The 22,333-nt window shown below is 42.1% G+C and overlaps 2 protein-coding genes across 2 annotated transcripts in view; both read left to right on the forward strand.

Annotated features, from left to right (window-relative positions):
- LOC138968049 (glutamate receptor 3-like) overlaps positions 1 to 22,333 on the forward strand; it is a gene marked incomplete in the record, with an annotated part of 243,864 nt that overhangs the window by 19,078 nt on the left and 202,453 nt on the right. The window contains 1 exon segment of the mRNA XM_070340612.1: positions 6,139 to 6,300. Within this exon segment, the coding sequence (XP_070196713.1) occupies positions 6,139 to 6,300 (162 nt within the window).
- Positions 20,094 to 22,066, forward strand: LOC138969650 (dermorphin-1-like). The gene is made up of 3 exons (XM_070342509.1): positions 20,094 to 20,114; positions 20,588 to 21,293; positions 22,047 to 22,066. The coding sequence occupies exons 1-3, from the start codon at positions 20,094 to 20,096 to the stop codon at positions 22,064 to 22,066; spliced, it is 747 nt and encodes a 248-aa protein (XP_070198610.1).

Below are 22,333 nucleotides of genomic sequence, written 5' to 3' on the forward strand. Positions count from 1 at the left end.
CACACTCCACACAACACACACTCCACACAACACACTCCACACAACACACACTCCACACAACACACACTCCACACAACACACACTCCACACAACACACTCCACACAACACACTCCACACAACACACACTCCACACAACACACACTCCACACACTCCACACAACACACACTCCACACAACACACTCCACACAACACACACTCCACACAACACACACTCCACACAACACACACTCCACACAACACACACTCCACACAACACACACTCCACACACTCCACACTCCACACTCCACACTCCACACAACACACACTCCACACAACACACACTCCATACAACACACACTCCACACAACACACTCCATACAACACACACTCCACACAACACACACTCCACACAACACACACTCCACACAACACACACTCCACACAACACACACTCCACACAACACACACTCCACACAACACACATTCCACACAACACACTCCACACAACACACACTCCACACAACACACACTCCACACAACACACACTCCACACAACACACATTCCACACAACACACTCCACACAACACACACTCCACACAACACACACTCCACACAACACACACTCCACACAACACACACTCCACACAACACACACTCCACACAACACACACTCCACACAACACACACTCCACACAACACACACTCCACACAACACACACTCCACACAACACACACTCCACACAACACACACTCCACACAACACACACTCCACTCAACACACACTTCACACAACACACACTCCACACAACACACACTCCACACAACACACACTCCACACAACACACACTCCACACAACACACACTCCACACAACACACTCCACACAACACACACTCCACACAACACACACTCCACACAACACACTCCACTCAACACACACTCCACACAACACACACTCCACACAACACACACTCCACACAACACACACTCCACACAACACACACTCCACACAACACACACTCCACACAACACACACTCCACACAACACACACTCCACACAACACACACTCCACACAACACACTCCACACAACACACACTCCACACAACACACACTCCACACAACACACACTCCACACAACACACTCCACACAACACACTCCACACAACACACACTCCACACAACACACACTCCACACAACACACACTCCACACAACACACACTCCACACAACACACTCCACACAACACACACTCCACACAACACACACTCCACACAACGCTCAACCAAGCTGTAGATTATTGGTATGTGTGTGAGTGGGAAGATGCTGCTTCCCCCTGTCGAATCCTTCATTTTTTTCATTTCATTTTCATTTTCATTTCATTTTTCATTTTCATTTTTCATTTCATTTTTCATTTCATTTTCATTTTCATTACTTTACTGTCCCATCGCTGGGAAATTCGGGTCGCTTCCTCCCAGTGGAAAGCTAGCAGCAACGGAGTCGCGCTACCCAGGTGTCTGCGTGTTTAGGTGTATTCAGCCACCTGCACTTATGGCAGAATGACCAAGGTCTTTTACGTGCCATTGTGATGACACGGGGGTGGGACATGGCTTCCGTCTCTGGGTCTGCACATAAAGTTGACCCGTGTCCGTCCCGGCCCGAATTCGAACCTGCGACCTTTCGATCACAAGTCCAGTGCTCTACCAACTGAGCTACCGGGCCCCCTTCATGAATCTATTGGGATTACTCAGGCGGTCTGCACGGCAGTAACTCTAAGAACCTATGGTACCATACATTTCAACACTCCTGGAGTAATTTGACCATTTCTGTGGGTGTGTGTAAATACACTGCGAGTTCGCGATTTGTTTTCTGTGATGCGCACCGACTTTGTGACTCATAAAATGCAAGAAGAAAACCTTTTATGGGTAATATATCGAAGACGATAGCAATAATGTCAAGAAGAGGCATCAGTAAAAACATCGATATCTTAACGCTGTCTTGTATGCTTAAATTTGAATTGGTCTTCCGGTTGGAAACACGTTTCTAGAAGAAGAAATATAGGATTCCTTTGTTGGTACATGGCGTGTCCTTTTCCTCCCAAGCCCACCCCCCCTCCCACACACACACACACTCAAAAAACAACCAACCAACTAACCAACCAACCAACTAACCAACCAACCAAACAAACAAACAAACAAACAAACAAACACACAAACAAACACATAAACAAACTGACACAATACGAATGAATCATAATAATGTTGCTCATGAACATCAGTCAGGTTGTCTTGTATTAGTTGTTTATGTCCTAGAGCTGTGATTTAATTGTTTATGTCCTAGAGCTGTGATTTAATTGTTTATGTCCTAGAGCTGTGATTTAATTGTTTATGTCCTAGAGCTGTGTTTTAATTGTTTATGTCCTAGAGCTGTGTTTTAATTGTTTATGTCCTAGAGCTGTGTTTTAATTGTTTATGTCCTAGAGCTGTGTTTTAATTGTTTATGTCCTACAGCTGTGATTTAATTGTTTATGTCCTAGAGCTGTGATTTAATTGTTTATGTCCTAGAGCTGTGATTTAATTGTTTATGTCCTAGAGCTGTGATTTAATTGTTTATGTCCTACAGCTGTGATTTAATTGTTTATGTCCTAGAGCTGTGTTTTAATTGTTTATGTCCTAGAGCTGTGTTTTAATTGTTTATGTCCTAGAGCTGTGATTTAATTGTTTATGTCGAGCTGTGATTTATTGTTTATGTCCTAGAGCTGTGTTGTGTGTCATCGTCACATTCCAATGCATGTTGTTGTGGTTGTTGGTTTGTTAGTGGTCTTGAAGCAAGGGGAGGATTTGGCAATGAACTCAATTTCTGACTTGCCTTTGACATTTCGATTAGGTCTTCTTGATCTTCAGTCTTTTTCGTCTGTCTCTGTCGTTCCTCGGCTCGTAACCTGTCGCGCTGGAGCTGGCTAGGCGGTTTACGACGGAAGTGCTGAGTAATGGCTGGTCGGGTCGAGTCAAGAGACTGACACGAGTAGCAGGACGACAGTAGTTTTCGTTCCTTCCGCGCAAACCTTCCAAGAACAGACGGTGTTTTCCTTTAGCAGGGCTTCCAGAGCTGTTGGGAGTCCATCAGCTGGTATTTTGGGCGTTTTTCAGGTAATAATCGAGAGCTCTACATTTTCCGCTCTGCTGCTCGAAGGTCTCGCGAGATTCGAGAGAGAGAGAGAACTCAGAACTTTAATACATAAGGATAAAGGCTTTAGGCTAATCCTAATCTTCCAACCTGTCCTTGGAACATATACAGAGAGAGAGAGAGAATGAGAGAGAGAGAGAGAGAGAGAGAGAGAGAGAGAGAGAGAGAGAGAGAGAGAGAGAGAGAGAGAGAGAGAGAGAGCGCACCCATGTGAGAACTTAACCTATATACTCCCACATGTCTATATCATGTAAATGAGGTCGTGTCATACTAGTCTGATAAGGACCTTTATTTGTTTCCACTGCTCATGATGACAAAGTCACCAAGACAAACGTGGATTACCTGTTATCGTTCCACCGCTTACAGTTCTCTTTAACAGATCCTTGTCTGAGGGTGTTTTTCCAGTTGTCTGGAAAACTGCTCACATTACGCCCATTTTTAAAAAAGGCGATAGGAGTGCTTGTTCCAACTACCGTCCAATCTCTTTGCTGAGTTGTATTGGGAAGGTGCTTGAAAAATGTATACAAATCCGTGTGTTTGGTTATTTGAAAAATTATGATTTGATTACACACTGCCAATCTGGTTTTATTGCTGGTGATTCGACTGTTTATCAACTATTGAGTATATATGATGATTTTTGTGTTGCACTTGATAAAAACATTATGTCACAGGCAATATTTTTTGATGTATCCAAAGCTTTTGATAAAGTCTGGCATCGCGGTCTGCTCCACAAGCTTGAGGCGATAGGTATAAGAGGTCCCTTGCTTGTTTGGTTTGAACATTACTTGAGCGATCGCAGACAAGCAGTAGTATTGAAAGGAACCAAATCAAGTTATGCTACCCCTTCTGCTGGTGTCCCTCAGGGTTCTGTCTTAGGACCTCTTTTATTTCTCATTTATATTAACGATATTGGTGTTGGTCTTGAATCAGTGTTGAAACTCTTTGCAGACGATACGAGTATGTACTTAAGTTTAGATAACGATGATGTACGAGCAGAGATTTTGAATTCTGATTTGGATAAAATTCGCACATGGGCTTCTAAATGGAAAGTCACTTTTAATTGTCAAAAGACAGAATTGTTGGACATTTGTAGGCAACAAAATGTTTTACTTCCACCATTGTATTTCGAAGATGCACACTTAGTTGATGTTGAAAATCACAAGCACCTTGGCGTCATTCTACAAGGTAATTGTACATGGGATTCCCACATAAAAAGTCTAATTGCTAAATGTAGAAAGTCAATTGCGTGTTTTGGTTTATTCAAGCATCGTTTAAACAGAAAATCACTTGAAGTTATATATAAATCCTTTATGTTACCATTGTTTGATTATGCGGACGTTATCTGGGATAACTGTACACAGTGTTTGGCAGACGAGTTGGAGACATTGCATCTCGATGCAATCCGAATCATTGTAGGTGCAGTACGTGGCACAAGCCACCAAAAACTGTATAACGAATCGGGTTTTGTGCCCCTGAAAGAAAGGCGACGTCGTCATAAACTTTTGCTGTATTATAAAATTGTAAATCGTTTAACCCCAGAATATTTATATTCCAAACTGCCGGTCCTGGTTTCCGATGTAAATCCTTACCACAGACGACGCCCTCTTGAACGTAAGTTTCCATTGTGCAGAAGTGAGTTATATAAATCTTCATTTTTTCCTTCAACGACAGCTTTGTGGAATAATCTTCCAGAAAATATACAACAAACGCAGTCAGTTGGTGAATTTAAAAGGTATTTGACCGATGGAGATGTTGTTGTTCCACCGTATTATTATTTAGGCAACCGCCAGGGACAGGTACTTCACAGCAGGTTGAGATTAAACATGAGCGATTTGCAACAAGACTTAGTTAACCGACACCTCTCTGATAATTTAGAATGTACGTGTGGAGCATGCCCGGAAGATTCTGAACATTTCTTATTACACTGTCCAAAATGTAAAGAACATAGAACCATTTTATTCAATAGTCTGCCAACACACGTTCTGGACTGCAAAACACTCTTGTTTGGAAATACTGATTTAACTATATCTTTGAACACGAAAATATTCTCTGTTGTACAAGACTATGTTATGTTAACTAATCGCTTCGGCTGATATTATATTAACTGTGCAATTGATGTAGCCAGGCATTCTCTCCCTCCCTCTCTCTCTCTCTCTCTCTCTCTCTCTCTCTCTCTCTCTCTCTCTCTCTCTCTCTCTCTCTCTCTCTCTCTCTCTCTCTCTCTCTCTCTCTCTCTCTCTCTTTACCCTATTTGTATAAAATATAATTAAAGATTATCAAGATAAGTGTTGAAGCTATCACTTGTTCGCCATGTTTTGCTATCTGAATGTGTATTGATTATAAGTTCAAGAACGTGTCCATAAGCAATCTGCTTGTTAACGTTCTCAATGTTGTTATTGTTTGAAACGTGTGTATGAGAATTTGAATAAACACGCTTAAACCAAGACAAACGTCATTTGATCGAAACACTGTTGTGTTGGCTGTTTCCTCTGCATCTGTGTTCGGGAGATTTGTTTCGACACTCACAAGATCCATCTTTTTCATTGCCTCTAATCATGTGTGTCCAGGATCTTTATTCGACATTCACAAGATCCATCTGTAGTATTGCCTCATATCACGTGTGTCCAGGATCTGTGTTAGGCACGCACACGATGCAAACTTAATATTGCCTCTTATCATATGTGTCCAGGATCTCTGTTCGACATCTCTGTCGATTTTGCATTGGTGAGTTACATCCAGCATTTGAACTCATGGAAGGGTGAAGACCATTGAACACGTCTTTATCAACTGTAAGGACGTGACATAACTTTCTGACACATACCTCATATCTCAGAAAAAAAAGCTGATTCCCACAACAAACAAAAAACAAAGAAAAGAAAAAGCAAACCAATGTGCAAAGACCGGATTTTTTTCCCAGAACTTTTTTTTAAAGTTTTACAGTGAAAAAGTTAAATCTTGTCACGGTGTGCAGGAGCTCTGTTCGACACTCACAAGGACGTTGTGACGAGGACGGGGTTCATGTACGCCATCTCCACCCACAACGGGCAGGCCAGGCGGTCCGGGCAGGGCATGATCTTCCACACCGAGCTCGACGACCTGGATACTGACGACAGCTTCAAGTTTGCATCCACCAGTGAGTACTAAAGTTAGGAGTGTGTTGCGCTACTCGTGTGAAAGTGTATGGTTTGTCATGTGTGTTCCCTCATCAATGAGTAGTACTGAGCATACTGACGACAGCTTCAATTTCGCTTCCACTAGTGAGTAGCATAGTTAGGAGTATGTTGCGTTGTGTAAGTGTATGGTTTTTCATGTGTGTTGCTTCAATCAGTTAGTGTTACTGAGAAACATTTTCTAGTTACTCGTGTGATGTGTATTGTTTGTGATTGGTGTGGAATAACAAGGGAGGTGCATAGTTAGAAACTTGTTGATGTGTATCGTGTGTCATCAGTGACCGGCACTGACCCCCCGCGGGTTAGGGGGAAGAATTTACCCGATGCTCCCCAGCATGTCGTAAGAGGCGACTAACGGATTCTGTTTCTCCTTTTACCCTTGTTAAGTGTTTCTTGTATAGAATATAGTCAATGTTTGTAAAGATTTTAGTCAAGCAGTATGTAAGAAATGTTAAGTCCTTTGTACTGGAAACTTGCATTCTCCCAGTAAGGCCATATATTGTACTACGTTGCAAGCCCCTGGAGCAAATTTTTGATTAGTGCTTTTGTGAACAAGAAACAATTAACAAGTGGCTCTATCCCATCTCCCCCCCCCCCCCTTTCCCCGTCGCGATATAACCTTGAACGGTTGAAAACGACGGTAAACACCAAATAAAGAAAGTAAAGAAAAACCGGCACTGAGGATCATTTTGTGTTACTGGTGTCTTGTGTATCGTTTTTCATCGGTGACCGGCACTGAGGAACAGTTTCTGTTACTCGTGTCTTGTGTATCGTTTTTCATCGGTGACCGGCACTAAGGAGCATTTTGTGTTACTCGTGTCTTGTGTATCGTTTTTCATCGGTGACCGGCACTGAGGAACATTTTGTGTTACTCGTGTCTTGTGTATCGTTTTTCATCGGTGACCGGCACTGAGGAGCATTTTGTGTTACTCGTGTCTTGTGTATCGTTTTTCATCGGTGACCGGCACTGAGGAACATTTTGTGTTACTCGTGTCTTGTGTATCGTTTTTCATCGGTGACCGGCACTGAGGAACATTTTGTGTTACTCGTGTCTTGTGTATCGTTTGACATCAGTGACTGGCACTGAGGAGCATTTTGTGTTACTCGTGTCTTGTGTATCGTTTTTCATCGGTGACCGGCACTAAGGAACATTTTGTGTTACTCGTGTCTTGTGTATCGTTTTTCATCGGTGACCGGCACTGAGGAGCATTTTGTGTTACTCGTGTCTTGTGTATCGTTTGTCATCAGTGACCGGCACTGAGGAGCATTTTGTGTTACTCGTGTTTTGTTTATCGTTTTTCATCAGTGACCGGCACTGAGGAGCATTTTGTGTTACTTGTGTCTTGTGTATCGTTTGTCATCAGTGACCGGCACTGAGGAGCATTTTGTGTTACTCGTGTTTTGTTTATCGTTTGTCATCAGTGACCGGCTCTGAGGAACATTTTGTGTTACTCGTGTCTTGTGTATCGTTTGTCATCAGTGACCGGCACTGAGGAGTATTTTGTGTTACTCGTGTGATGTGTATCGTTTGGTTTAAACATAAGTTTATTTTAACAAAGGTTACAATCATGACATGTGTACAAAGTTCACAGAAACAGCAACAAGCTAGAAGCTTATAGTGGTGTTCCTGCATGACAGTACAACATAAGGCGGTAACGGCTGAAAAATTTGTCTCAATAAACCAAATCTATTAATAACGTAATGAACGTTGCATAATGATGATAAAGAAAGACAGTAAAGGAAGGAAGGAGGGGGAGGTGAATTATGTGATTGGGGAGGGTACAGTTTAAATGAAAAGCAAGTAAACATGAAAAGAAAATTGAATGAAAATTGTACATCAAAACAAAAATCAGTTTTAGAATACATATATAATATTGATGGTGTTAGCGAGTAAGAGATAGGGAGGGAGAGAGGGAGGGAGGGAGGGGGAAAGTGAGAGAGAGGGGGAGAGTGAGAGAGAGAGAGGGGGAGAGAGAGAGAGAGAGAGAGAGAGAGAGAGAGAGAGAGAGAGAGAGAGAGAGAGAGAGAGAGAGAGAGAGAGAGAGAGAGAGAAAGAGAGAGAGAGAGAGAGAGAGAGAGACGAGTAGACGTATCGATTTTGTTTTCACTTTACATGTTTATCTGTTCGAAACGGCCGGACTGTCCAATAAATTCCTGCACTGTTAAAAAAAATTTTTTTTTAATTTTTGTTTGCAAGGAGGGGTTTCCATGAAGTAGAATATCTGTGTGTATGAAGTTGTTGGTTAGTTTGTTGATTGTGTTGTTTCTTGCAGCTAAGTGTAAACGGCATTCTAGTAAGAAGTGTGTTGCAGTTTCTGTTCCATCACCACAGTCGCATACGCTATTTTCCGCAAGGTGTCGCTCAACTAAGTCTTTCTTTAGATCGCTGATATTAAGTCTCATTTTTGTGTGGATTATTTGTGTTTGTCGACTGCCACTGTAGAAGTAAACGGGAATTTGTGTGTCGTCTTTTGTTAAGTAATGTTTAAATTCCCCGAGGGAGTCGGTTAACTGTATTTGTTCAGGTAGTTGGTTCCAGAGTACTGTTGTCGAAGGAAAAAAGGATGTTTTGTACGTTTCTGTTCGATGTGGGGGTATACTTCGTTCTAAGGGGCGGCGTCTGTGGTAGGGGTTGTTGGCTGCTACGAGAGGTGGGAGTGCTGCTTGTAGGTATGGGGGGGTCTTGTCGTGAGTAATTTTATAGAACATTGTTAGTTTATGACGGTTACGCCTTTCAGATAATGATTGGAGTCCAGATTCTCCGTAAAGCTTAAAGTGACTGGTTCCGCGGACAGCTCCGATGATTGTTCGTATTGCATCTAGGTTTAACTGTTCGAGTTCATCTGTTAGGGTTTTGCTACAATTGTCCCATATTATGTCGCAATAATCAAAGTGTGGTAGAATGAAGGATTTATACATAATTTCCAATGATTTTCGGCTCAGTCTATATTTGTATGTACGCAAGCAAGCTACGAGAGTTCTGCACTTTGCAACAAGAGATTTTATATGTTCATCCCATTTACAGTTGTTTTGTATTATTATTCCTAAGTGTTTGTGATTTTGGGAACTTTCAAGGATGGTATTGCCAAAGTTTAGATCTGCGATATCAGGGGTTCTTTGTGTACAAAAGTTCACCAATTCAGTTTTTGCATGGTTAAATGCTACCTTCCATGTTTCTGCCCAATTTACAATTTTTTCAAGATCTGAGTTTAAAATTTCGGCACGGATGTTGTGATTGGCTAAAGACAAGTACATGCTAGTGTCGTCAGCAAAAAGCTTAATCGTAGATTCTATATCACGTACAATGTCGTTTACATAAATTAGGAAGAGCAAGGGTCCAAGCACTGAACCTTGAGGAACTCCCGCTACTACTGGAAGATAAGTTGATTTACTGCCTTTTAATACAACTGCTTGCTTTCGATCTGTTAGGTAGTCTGTAAACCAGTTTAATAATGGCCCATTAATTCCAGCGGCTTCGAGTTTATGCAATAAGCCCCGGTGCCAAACTCTATCGAATGCTTTGGATATATCAAAGAAGATTGCTTGGGTAGTTATTCTATTATCGAGTGATTTGCATATGTCATTGTATATTGTAAGAAGCTGGTAAACAGTTGAGTCTCCAGGGATGAAACCGGACTGCGACTCTGTAATGATATTGTTTTGTGTTAAGTAGTCAAAGACATGAATTTGTATACATTTCTCTAGTGTTTTGCCAACACAGCTTAGGAGGGAGATTGGACGATAATTACTACATGTATCTTTGTTCCCCTTTTTATGAACTGGTGAAACGTGGGCTATTTTCCAAACTGACGGAAAAAGTCCTTCATGTAAAGACCGATTAAACAGTGCAGTTAGGCTGTCACAAATCACTTCGCAGCTCTCAATTAAAATTCGATTGTGGATTTCGTCTGGACCGACTGCTTTTGTGTATCGTTTGACATCAGTGACTGGCACTAAGGAGCATTTTGTGTTACTCGTGTGATGTGTATCGTTTGACATCAGTGACTGGCACTAAGGTGCATTTTGTGTTACTCGTGTGATGTATATCGTTTGTCATCAGTGACTGGAACTGAGGAGCATTTTGTGTTACTCGTGTGATGTGTATCGTGTGTCATCAGTGACTGGCACTAAGGAGCATTTTGTGTTACTCGTGTGATGTGTATCGTTTGTCATCAGTGACTGGCACTAAGGAGCATTTTGTGTCACTCGTGTGATGTGTATCGTTTGTCATCAGTGACTGGAACTGAGGAGCATTTTGTGTTACTCGTGTGATGTGTATCGTTTGTCGTTTGTGTTTCTGTCTTTGTTGTCTTGAAAACACGTTTTTGGTTAATATGTCTGTCAGGTTTGGCATTTGTGTCGTTTCTTTCTTTGGTGAAATCTTAGCCTGGTTTTTACATTTAGTCAAGTTTTGACTAAATGTTTTAACGTTGACCGGGAGTCGAGATGAGGGTCTGGTGTATGTTTGTGTGTGTATGTATGTGTGTGTGTGTGTGTGTGTGTGTGTGTGTGTGTGTGTGTGTGTGTGTGTGTGTGGAGCGATTCAGAGAAAACTACTCGACCGATTTTCATTAAACTTGACATGATAGTTCCTGGGTATAATATCCCCACACCTGTGTGTGTGTGTGTGTGTGTGTGTGTGTGTGTGTGTGTGTGTGTGTGTGTGTGTGTGTGTGTGTGTGTGTGTAGATAAATGTCTTTAATGACGTCATATCCGGCTTTTTGTGAAATTTGAGGCGGCACTGTCACTCTCTCATTTTTCAACCAATTTGGTTGAAATTTTGGTCAAGTAATCTTCGACGAAGGCCGGACTTTGGTATTGCATTTCAGCTTGGAGGCTTAAACATTATTCAATGAGTTTGCTCATTAAAGTTGTCGTGAACATTACATTTTCGCAAACAGATTTAAAATTGATTGTCCTATTCTTCATCAAATTCTGAATCTGAAAATACATACATGATTATGTCAGGTTTACTCTAAAAATGTGACCACAATCCAGGTTTCCCAATTGCTTCGTTTCCGGCCGATTTATGTGGAGCACGTGATGCGCGCAAAAAATATTGGCGGTCTAGAAGTGTCGGCTGCGCAATGATCGCGGCGGCTTTCTTGACCGCCAAGGACGACCACGCACGTTGTGAGACGTCATTCGTTAGACCTCAATTTATTAACGATTAAAGGTTAAATAGGTACAGGATTAAAATGTTAGAAATCGGTCCAAAAAAGATTTCATCTTATCCTTTATCATTTCCTGATTTGAAAAACGTATAGATTTGTTATGTCTGTATAACAAAAACAAGCTCAGAAAGTTAAAAAGAATACAGAAAAGCGCGCCTTCCTGCATGCTTAACGCAATACGCTACAGCCTGATACTGGCTTATCACTTTCACTAGACCGGCACGGTTGGCCTAGTGGTAAGGCGTCCGCCCCGTGATCGGGAGGTCGTGGGTTCGCACCCCGGCCGGGTCATACCAAAGACTTTAAAATTTGCAATCTAGTGGCTGCTCCGCCTGGCGTCTGGCATTATAGGGTTAGTGCAAGGACTGGTTGGTCCGGTGTCAGAATAATGTGACTGGGTGAGACATGAAGCCTGTGCTGCGACTTCTGTCTCGTGTGTGGCGCACGTTAAATGTCAAAGCAGCACCGCCCTGATATGGCCCTTCGTGGTCGGCTGGGCGTTAAGCAAAACAAACAAACAAATCACTTTCACTTCGTGTTGCACGTGAAAAGTGAGCGATTTCCTTGTCGCGGGGATTGACGAAGCTGTATTGTCTTGGTGAAAAAAATGCAGTGCGTTCAGTTTCATTCCGTGAGTTAGACAGCTTGACTAAATGTAGTAATTTCGCCTTACGCGACTTGTTTTTGGCTCACGTAAGTGTGGCCTATGCGATCGTAACTTTGTCTGTCTGTGCGTGCGTGCGTATGTGCGTATGTGCGTGCGTGCGTGCGTGTGTATGTCTGTGGTAGAAACTCTAACATTTGAAGATGTCACATTACATTGACGTCACATTATGACGTAAGAGGGTTAGACGTCACGCGAAGGAAGTACTGAAAGTCTCGGTCATTATTATTTTGAGCGGGCCGAGACTAGTTGGCAGTCGTGTCCCTGTAAGTAGGCTACATGCAGACAGACAGATCTAGATCTAGTGTCTCACTGTCTTGCACAGTTTCACCTATGCTCTTTCTGTGTGTGTGTGTGTGTGTGTGTGTGTGTGTGTGTGTGTGTGTGTGTGTGTGTGTGTGGTGTGTGGTGTGTGTGTGTGTGTGACGGAGTGATTGAGTTTGTGTTACTGTTTGTCGATTTCTTACGTGAGCCTTGATGGCTTCGCCTCTTGTTCTTCAAAGCAATTAGGGTTCGTTTGTTGTTAAATTGGTTATTTGTGCATCTCAGTTTTTATTTCTATTTCTTTTTGTCTCTTTAATTCTTCGCCTGCCTACATGTCTCCTTCTCTCCACCTTTACGTGTGTGTGTGTGTGTGTGTGTGTGTGTGTGTGTGTGTGTGTGTGTGTGTGTGTGTGTGTGTGTGAGTGTGTGAGTGTGAGTGTGTGAGTGTTAATGTGTGTGTGCGTGTGTGTGTGTGTGTGTGTGTGTGTGTGTGTGTGTGTGAGAGAGAGAGAGAGAGAGAGAGAGAGAGAGAGAAGAAAGAGAGAGAGAGAGAGAGAGAGAGAGAGCGAGAGAGAGAGAGGGGGGGGGGGCATGTAATCAGTTGTTATGTATGCTAACCGCGATGTGTCAAGGCGTCTGTATTGTGCTGTCTCGATCTTCACCTCTTCAAATCAGATTATGTTGTTTTCAACATGCTTTCATTTGTACACCAACAGAATATTAAGCAAGTTCTTCTGCTACATTAGTGCACGTCTATGTCTTCTCAAAAATCTTGCAAACACCCTAGATTCCTAACGGCCACCTTTTTTCTGAAAGATTTGTTCGCTGCAGCCCAATGATTGTAATTTAATCAAACAACAGATGCAAGAAATGCAAAATTGAGGGAGACGACAGAAGATAACATAATATCTGAGAAAATTCCCGTTAACCGACAGGTTGGAGCTTCGAGTAGAAAACGCGAGAGAAAGACAGGGAGAGAAAGAGAGAGCAGACAAACAGACAGACAGACAGAAACAGACGGACAGACAGACCGACGGAGGGAAACAGGCAAACCTAAAGAGAGAGAGAGAGACTTAGACTTAGACTTAGACTTAGAACATTTTATTCACATAAAGGGTAGACATTTTAGGCCATGGGCTTAATCTTACAATGTGCCCTTTACATTCACACAAACACATTCACGCGTGCGCCCGACTAGAATCATAGAAACATCAAACATACAGTAATAATAAATGAGAAAAGTAGTAGAAAATACATGAATGGAACATCAATAAAGCAATTACAGACTGGAACATTAATTACGCAATCACACTTGCGCACTCACACGCAGACGCACAAGGAGGAACACATATAATACTAATAATGATATACACACAACTAAGTGCCATTCAACAAGCACACAGTGAGCCTACCAATACAGGTAGATTTAGCCATATGTAGGCATGCAACAGTCAATATTTCAGAGTAATAAAATAATTATAATTAACAAAGCTAGCTACAATACCGGCAGCGTAACTTATGAAGACCTCAGTATGTGTTTCCTGAGGGAGGTTTTGAATGCGTTCAATGAACGGCACGTTTGTACATTCGAAGGAAGAGAGTTCCACAGTGAAGGTCCCACAAAAGCAAAGCTAGTTTTGTATAGATCTATGCGAGTCCTTGGTAATATATATATAGATTTGTTTGACACATAGCGCTCGGAAGCTTTAGTCAAGAATGCATTTAGGTATGGTGGGGCCAGAGAGAGAGAGAGAGAGAGAGAGAGAGAGAGAGAGAGAGAGAGAGAGAGAGAGAGAGAGAGAGAGAGAGAGAGAGAGAGAGAGAGAGAGAGAGAGAGAGAGAGAGAGAGAGAGAGAGAGAGAGAGAGAGAGAGAGAGAGAGAGAGAGAGAGAGATGGTCTTTATGCAAGTTCACTACCATGTCATGCTTTTAATTAAGCGTTGTTGACTATGAATGTAGATGTAAATGCTTGTATAACTGTGTTTTAATTTTAAATGTGTCAAGCGCAAAGAGCATAATTGTAAAGTTATGATGTTGCGCTATATACATGCTCATTTATTATTATTATTATTATTATTATTATTATTATTATTATTATTATTATTATTATTATTATTATTATTTAAGTTATTGAGACATCCCAGTGCACTAAGGGATTTATAGAGCAAATCGAGAAAATTCATTATTGAACGAAGCGCATAGCGCTGAGTTCAATAATTATTTTCGAGATTTGCTCTATAAATCCCTTAGTGCACTGGGATTGTTTCAATAACGATATTGTCAGTACCGCCATAGAAAAAAGAAGATTCCAAGCGCACATTTTGCAACGCGCATTTGAATAGGCATAACTGTGTGGTCAGGTCGTGTACAGTAAAGATCTACTTTTGTGTGGGGTGTCTCAAGTGTGTCGTGCTTTCGTCACACGCATTTTAATTTCTGTTGGTAAATTCCAGTGTAGCGTTAAGCTGAACAGTGATGATCTTTCAGAGAGACCTCATTTGAACTCGGAGAAAGGGCTGTGCTCTTCATTATTTGCGATTCGAAACCTCCAGTCGAGCTTGGACGGATTGACTGTGCGGAGTGACTCCCCTTGAATTGACTCGAAGCCGCGGGACTCGACGGTTCGCACATTTTCAAAACAAATGTGGCATATTTCTCTTTTGAATCTTCACTCATCGGGGAGTCTGATACTAAATATGAACGGTAAGAATGCTCTGAACCCTACACGTATTATATCCCCATCGTTTTTTCGTTCACATTTGCCCAACATGTTAATTTGCTGAGCGGGGTTTATGTCGTCTGCTAGGGCAATCAAACCACTGCATGCAGTCTGCACTGACTGAGTCTGCACGCACGAGGCACGCTGGTAATAAGTCTTATAATGGTAAGAACGTTCTGAACCCTTCACGTTTTCGATTACGATTGTTCTTGCCTTGAAATAATAATTCGGAAACCATTCATTTACTGAACTGATGCAGTCGTATTTCAGTGTAGTCAGTGCGGCTACGTATGACAGTCGATCGAGTCAGTCTTCCAAACTGGTCTAGCTGGTACGTTATCGGAATAACACTTGTGTTTTCTGCTAGCGGGTGGGAATTTTATATCAACTCATCATTTGGTAATGTGGATGATAAGCTACATGCCACTAACACGATGAGAAGAATCTATGCAAGTCGGCGAGAGACAGCGGCTTCTATTTTTAGATCAGTGGCAGCCGCACTGTGGCACAGGCACATGCAATCTGTCAGAAAAAAAACCACTTCTGCTTTAATTGAGAAGCAGGGAATTTATGGTCATTTGGTATTGTGGAGAATATAAGCTACATGTCAGTAATTAATTCTGAGGATGAGAGCACAGTCTTGCTTAGGTAAAGGGCGTAAGAATACGCTCTGTGGAAAAGTTAGCGCACTCCAAGAGTGCGCTAACAGTTTTAGCGCATCGCCATTAGCCAATCAACTGGTTCACATCAGTCATGTGACACCAGTACTTACTGACAATTATTATTATTATTATTATTATTATTTATTTTCAAGCAAAAAGCCATCAAAGCCGCCTCTGTTTTGTCAACAGATCTCACACACACACCTGAACAAGATGTAGGCTAATTGCTGACAGGCTTATATAATACTTGTACTTTAAAAACTGTTCACGCAAGAAAGCCAGAATTACCCACGAACCAAAAACAAACAAAACGAAAAACTGAAAGGTTAGTTATTGATATTTGTAGTCGAAGACAAAATGAAGCTTTTGAAACGGACGGAAGAATAATATGTAATTGTGTCATCATTTTTACGACGTTTCAGTCATAACAAGCTAAGTAACTAAAAACAATGTTCATATGTGACAAATCAAAGAAGTGAATGGGTTTGAGCTTGAAAAACGTGGATTGTCCAAGTAATGGCCAATGGTGCTGATTGTTTGATACGTGGAACTAGTGCGTGTCACGTTTCCAAGATCAATAAAGATGATTATGAACGGTCAGTTACTACTAACTAACTAACCACACCACGAACCACTCTCGCAGTCATACAAAAAGATAGAATCAACAACAAATATAAATTTCAGACGCCTGTTTATATACGATCTCGCCACCTCCCTCAATACTTCACTTCAAGAGATGTTTTACGTCCAAGACGTAAAAAGAGTAACTGACAAAAGTGCCAGTTAAAGTGTATTAAATAATAATAACACGCTGTACTCGTGTAAAGATAAGGAAAACTAGCTGTTCTGCAAAAAATCACTTGTTTATGCAGGTGTCACACCCGGACGTTGTCACCACTCAAATATAATCATAAATACGAAAGATGACTTAGTGGTGATAGCACGGTTCACTTAGCTTTCTGCCACGAAGTGGGGGACCCGTAAATAGTTTATCCCCACAACTGCTCCGCTGACTGTAGTGCCGGCTGGCGTGGAGCGAAGCAGTGAATAGTGGAGATATCAGGCGCCTCACTCAGCCGCAGAAGGTCCTCCCCGTAAATTACTAGAAATGGTAAGAAATGGAATAGGTAGAAACAGCAACAGCAAGCTGCAACAGAAAGCATCGGTGCACTAAACATGCCACGCAACCCTTCACACTCCACCTTTAAACATGTCACCTTTACATATTTCATAGAGTACGTGGACCTGCACAAACGAACTTTTAAAACAACAAATCAGCTATTTCCCTCCTTCTCTCCATATCTGCAAAAACTAAATACAGATTATACTTTTAGCGTCACAAAGAGCATATTATGCGCTATCCTGGAAAGAACAACAGAGTATTCCATCCCACAAACATTGACTCGTCAACAGCGTTTAATAACAATGTATTACCTCAAACAGCTTATGGATGTGTAGCTCTCCTTAAAGCTGTGGTCTATTTATGACTTTCCGGGGCTACGAGGTTGAAAAATAGGGATACAATCATGTACAGAATTCTGTACAGCAAACGCTACCCGAAACCCCATCTATACGGCGTGTATGACCTTGAGAGCTTCAATCAACGCTTGAATTTTGCAGTGGTAACATCTGGTTTGCTCTCTCAGAGCTGAGCATATTTGTCGAGAAGGATCGAGCAGAAAAAATAAACGACTTGGCAGGGATTCGCTGTATTTCGTATTCAGCTGACACTACCTTGCACGTGCCGTTATATGGGGTCGGGATCAGGGTGTGATGGAAGGGATGCGGTGTGGTAGTTTGTTAGAAGGTCAAACATAAAGAAAGAAAGACAGAACCCCCCTCCCCCACCCATAAAAAAGGAAAGAAAGGACAAGAGAACAAAATAAAAATGCACCAAGTTCAAATGCCATTTCTCGCTTGTCTGCTTCTCAGACGACAATTAGACACGTAGGCACACGCAGACTGCGAGAGAAACTCACGGCACAGAGGTAGAGGCCTTGTCTTTCTCTCATCTTTTCTCCCCCTCTCTCTCTCCCCACCCCCCTTTCCATCATCGAAAAAAATCATTTTTCATGACACACAGTCCCCAAAACAGCCCCCTCCCCCACCTCCATAAACTGTGGCTGCCCTTGTCATCGACGTCATCGACCCAAAAGCATCTCTGGCCTGTATACAGGAAAACTGTCAGGAGTTTGTCATGATTTATTTTGTAACCCTGAAAGCAGTGTTGTCCGAGGAATGTCAAGGGCAAACAGGAAAGATGTGTTTGGTGTTTAGTCCATGTAATGTCAGATATTCAAGTTTGAAAGAGTGTATTGTGAACTTGGGAAACCTGTTTAAAAAATTCCTCCGAGGTAGGAAAAACACCCCCGTTGGTCAAAGGGAAATAACCATTCTCACTGCCACCAACTGAGAAGGTTATTTCCCTTTGACCATTAATATGTGCCTCTATAAGTCCTTGTAGAATCTTAATCCACCAATAACTCCCTAACCGTGTGTTTGACTGGTCCCAATTTTTGTAAGGACCGTCTCAGGAATGTATAGAACCTGCAAGTTTGGTGACGATCGGTCCGTTCAATGCGAACACAAACACACACCCAAACAAACAAACACATCAAGCGAATCCTATACACACCCCTATACCGGGGGTGTAAAAACACCAAAACAACTTATAATTTTTAGTAAACGATTGTCTCGCAAAGGACTGCGGGCAGTATTTTCTCTGCCTCACTTACGGAGTAAAAAGGCGTGAGATTAAAAAGAAGAACCCAACAACAACAAACACCAACAAAGAACAAGTAGTACATTTTAAGGGCTTATTGTCCGTCAGGTCTTAATTGCCTATAATTGGACATGAATTGGTTTATACGATTCGAGTTTTACGCCCTCACGGCTTTTTGATGTATGCGTGTTTAGGTGGTATCAGCCATCTGCACTTATGATAGAATGACCAAGATCTTTAACGTGCCATTGTGGTGACACGGGGGTGGGAGATGGATACCGTCTCTGGGTCTGCACATAAAGTTGACCCGTGTCCGTCCCGGCCCGGATTCGAACCAGCAACCTCTCGATCACAAGTCCAGTGCTCTACCACCTGAGCTACCCGGGCCCCCACAAAGAACAACCAAACCCCCCAGCATAATAAAGCACAATATAGCATTATCATTTGATTGACCCCACATTTTGCACCAGCTTTTTTGAGGTGAAAAATACCCATTTAATTCCCTGTCTGTACAATGTACAAGCGTTTCCCTGCGACACTGAAAGAGGTAGAGAGCAGCGCCACCTAGCTGACTTTAATGAAACTATCAGCTTCTGCGCCGACGACATTCACCGGTAGAGGGCGTCGCGCGTTGTCGGGTCATTATCTTCCCATAAACGAGGTGATTAACTCCCTTGCATGATTTATGTCCCACTAATGAGAAAAGGGACTTTCTTTAGGAGGAGAAACTTTTAAACGGAGTTTTTGTTTTATGGATATACGTAATCGACATTGATGTTCCAAGGTTTCTGTTGTTGTGATGGTGGTTTTTTTTTTAAATTTTTTATCACGCGTGTATATTTTTGTTTTATGATCGTGAAGGTCATGTCATTTGATTTTTTGTGCAAAGGTCAAGCTGTGTGAAAAGAAGAACCGGCCTCGATTTTACCCTCCAGCGTAGACTGACAAAAAGAACGCTGTGTTGTTAGATAATTATTGCCGGAATGCTTCAAGTCGAAATCCTTAAAAGACGGTGATTGAAAAAAAAAGAGCTATGATGCTTCCCAGCTGATCGTCGTGCATTGTGTGTTTGTGTGTGTGTGTGTGTGTGTGTGTGTGTGTGTGTGTGTGTGTGTGTGCGTTTGTGTGTTTGTGTGTGTGTGTGTGTGTGTGTGTGTGTGTGTGTGTGTGTGTGTGTGTGAACGGTCATTTGTTGCGCAAAATGAACATTTTAGCTGGTTTTTTTTGTTCAACAATATATGTTGGTTTGCCTTTATTACAAATGAAGATATTTTGTGTAGATGTCTTCCAATTGAAACTGTCTTATCGTATCTCTGTAAATGCGCAGGAGAAAACGTTTTTGTTTGCCGTCTTTGCTCAACAGGACATTTGTAGGTTTTGAATCAGACAAATAACATTGCGTTATGATTTAAGTTCCATGTTAATTAGGTGTGATATGTCGACACAGATACATTCCTTCTCGTGACAGCATTATGTTGAGCACCACGAATCAGGTCAGGATTGTAAGCATTATGTTGAGCACCACGAATCAGGTCAGGATTGTAAGCATTATGTTGAGCACCACGAATCAGGTCAGGATTGTAAGCATTATGTTCAGCACCACGAATCAGGTCAGGATTGTAAGCATCATGTTCAGCACCACGAATCAGGTCAGGATTGTAAGCATTATGTTCAGCACCACGAATCAGGTCAGGATTGTAAGCATCATGTTCAGCACCACGAATCAGGTCAGGATTGTAAGCATTATGTTCAGCACCACGAATCAGGTCAGGATTGTAAGCATTATGTTCAGCACCACGAATCAGGTCAGGATTGTAAGCATTATGTTCAGCACCACGAATCAGGTCAGGATTGTAAGCATCATGTTCAGCACCACGAATCAGGTCAGGATTGTAAGCATCATGTTCAGCACCACGAATCAGGTCAGGATTGTAAGCATTATGTTCAGCACCACGAATCAGGTCAGGATTGTAAGCATTATGTTCAGCACCACGAATCAGGTCAGGATTGTAAGCATTATGTTGAGCACCACGAATCAGGTCAGGATTGTAAGCATTATGTTGAGCACCACGAATCAGGTCAGGATTGTAAGCATTATGTTGAGCACCACGAATCAGGTCAGGATTGTAAGCATTATGTTCAGCACCACGAATCAGGTCAGGATTGTAAGCATTATGTTCAGCACCACGAATCAGGTCAGGATTGTAAGCATTATGTTCAACACCACGAATCAGGTCAGGTTTGTAAGCATTATGTTGAGCACCACGAATCAGGTCAGGATTGTAAGCATCATGTTCAGCACCACGAATCAGGTCAGGATTGTAAGCATTATGTTCAGCACCACGAATCAGGTCAGGATTGTAAGCATTATGTTCAGCACCACGAATCAGGTCAGGATTGTAAGCATTATGTTCAGCACCACGAATCAGGTCAGGATTGTAAGCATTATGTTCAGCACCACGAATCAGGTCAGGATTGTAAGCATTATGTTCAGCACCACGAATCAGGTCAGGATTGTAAGCATCATGTTCAGCACCACGAATCAGGTCAGGATTGTAAGCATTATGTTCAGCACCACGAATCAGGTCAGGATTGTAAGCATTATGTTCAGCACCACGAATCAGGTCAGGATTGTAAGCATTATGTTGAGCACCACGAATCAGGTCAGGATTGTAAGCATTATGTTGAGCACCACGAATCAGGTCAGGATTGTAAGCATTATGTTGAGCACCACGAATCAGGTCAGGATTGTAAGCATTATGTTCAGCACCACGAATCAGGTCAGGATTGTAAGCATTATGTTCAGCACCACGAATCAGGTCAGGATTGTAAGCATTATGTTCAGCACCACGAATCAGGTCAGGATTGTAAGCATTATGTTCAGCACCACGAATCAGGTCAGGATTGTAAGCATTATGTTCAGCACCACGAATCAGGTCAGGATTGTAAGCGGGATAGGAACACCCTTCAAGTCAAGCACGTGCCAACAATCAAGAACGTGCTCTTTGTGCATAATGGCTTGTGTGTGTTGAATTTATTTGAAAAATGACACCAATGTCAATCTGTTAAATACATTTAGCAAAACACTTACAACTCTGAACGTAATAAAGCCATGCGATTGATTGTTAGTATCAGTCCAAGTAAAATAATACTTTTTTATATTTTTGATTTTTACTTTAACATTTTATTTACAAAACGCCTCAACACGTCTCAACCTTTATTCGCAATTACACATTACATTTGAATCAATATGCCAACCACATCAAGTGAAAGGATACTGCTATTTTACGCGAAAGCCTGTGAAACTTGGCTGTGAGAATGATCATGCCCATGAGAGGGACGGTGACTGACTGACTTTGGGGTTTAACGTCCTCTGAGGTAGCTGGGACCTATTTGGGACATGATGGTTTGTACGCTGTTAGAGAGGGACGGTACATTGCGTCCTGTAACTTATCAATCAACCAATCAATGAGGCTTATATTGCGCATATTCCGTGGGTACAGTTCTAGGCGCTCTGCAGTGATGCTGTGTGAGATGAAATTTTATACGGCCAGTAGATTGCAGCCGTGTCGGCGCATATTTACCTTTCACAGCCTTATTCCAAGTCACACGGGTATGGTAGACAATTATTAACTGTGCCTAAGCAATTTTGCCAGGAAAGACCCTTTTGTCAATCGTGGGAGCTTTAACGTGCACACCCAATGTAGTATACACGGGGGGTGGTTCGGACACCGAAGAGAGTCTGCACACAAAGTTGACTCTGTGAAATAAATTTCCGCCGAACCTGGGA

The sequence above is a fragment of the Littorina saxatilis genome, linkage group LG6 (assembly GCF_037325665.1).
Source record: "Littorina saxatilis isolate snail1 linkage group LG6, US_GU_Lsax_2.0, whole genome shotgun sequence".
NCBI classification, from domain to species: Eukaryota; Metazoa; Mollusca; class Gastropoda; order Littorinimorpha; family Littorinidae; genus Littorina; species Littorina saxatilis.

Coding starts and splice junctions, on each gene's coding strand:
- LOC138969650 (XM_070342509.1), top strand. CDS start 20,094: ATGTTGAGCACCACGAATCAG. Junction 20,115..20,587: donor TGTTGAGCACCACGAATCAG/GTCAGGATTGTA, acceptor GAATCAGGTCAG/GATTGTAAGCATTATGTTGA. Junction 21,294..22,046: donor CCACGAATCAGGTCAGGATT/GTAAGCATTATG, acceptor CCGTGGGTACAG/TTCTAGGCGCTCTGCAGTGA.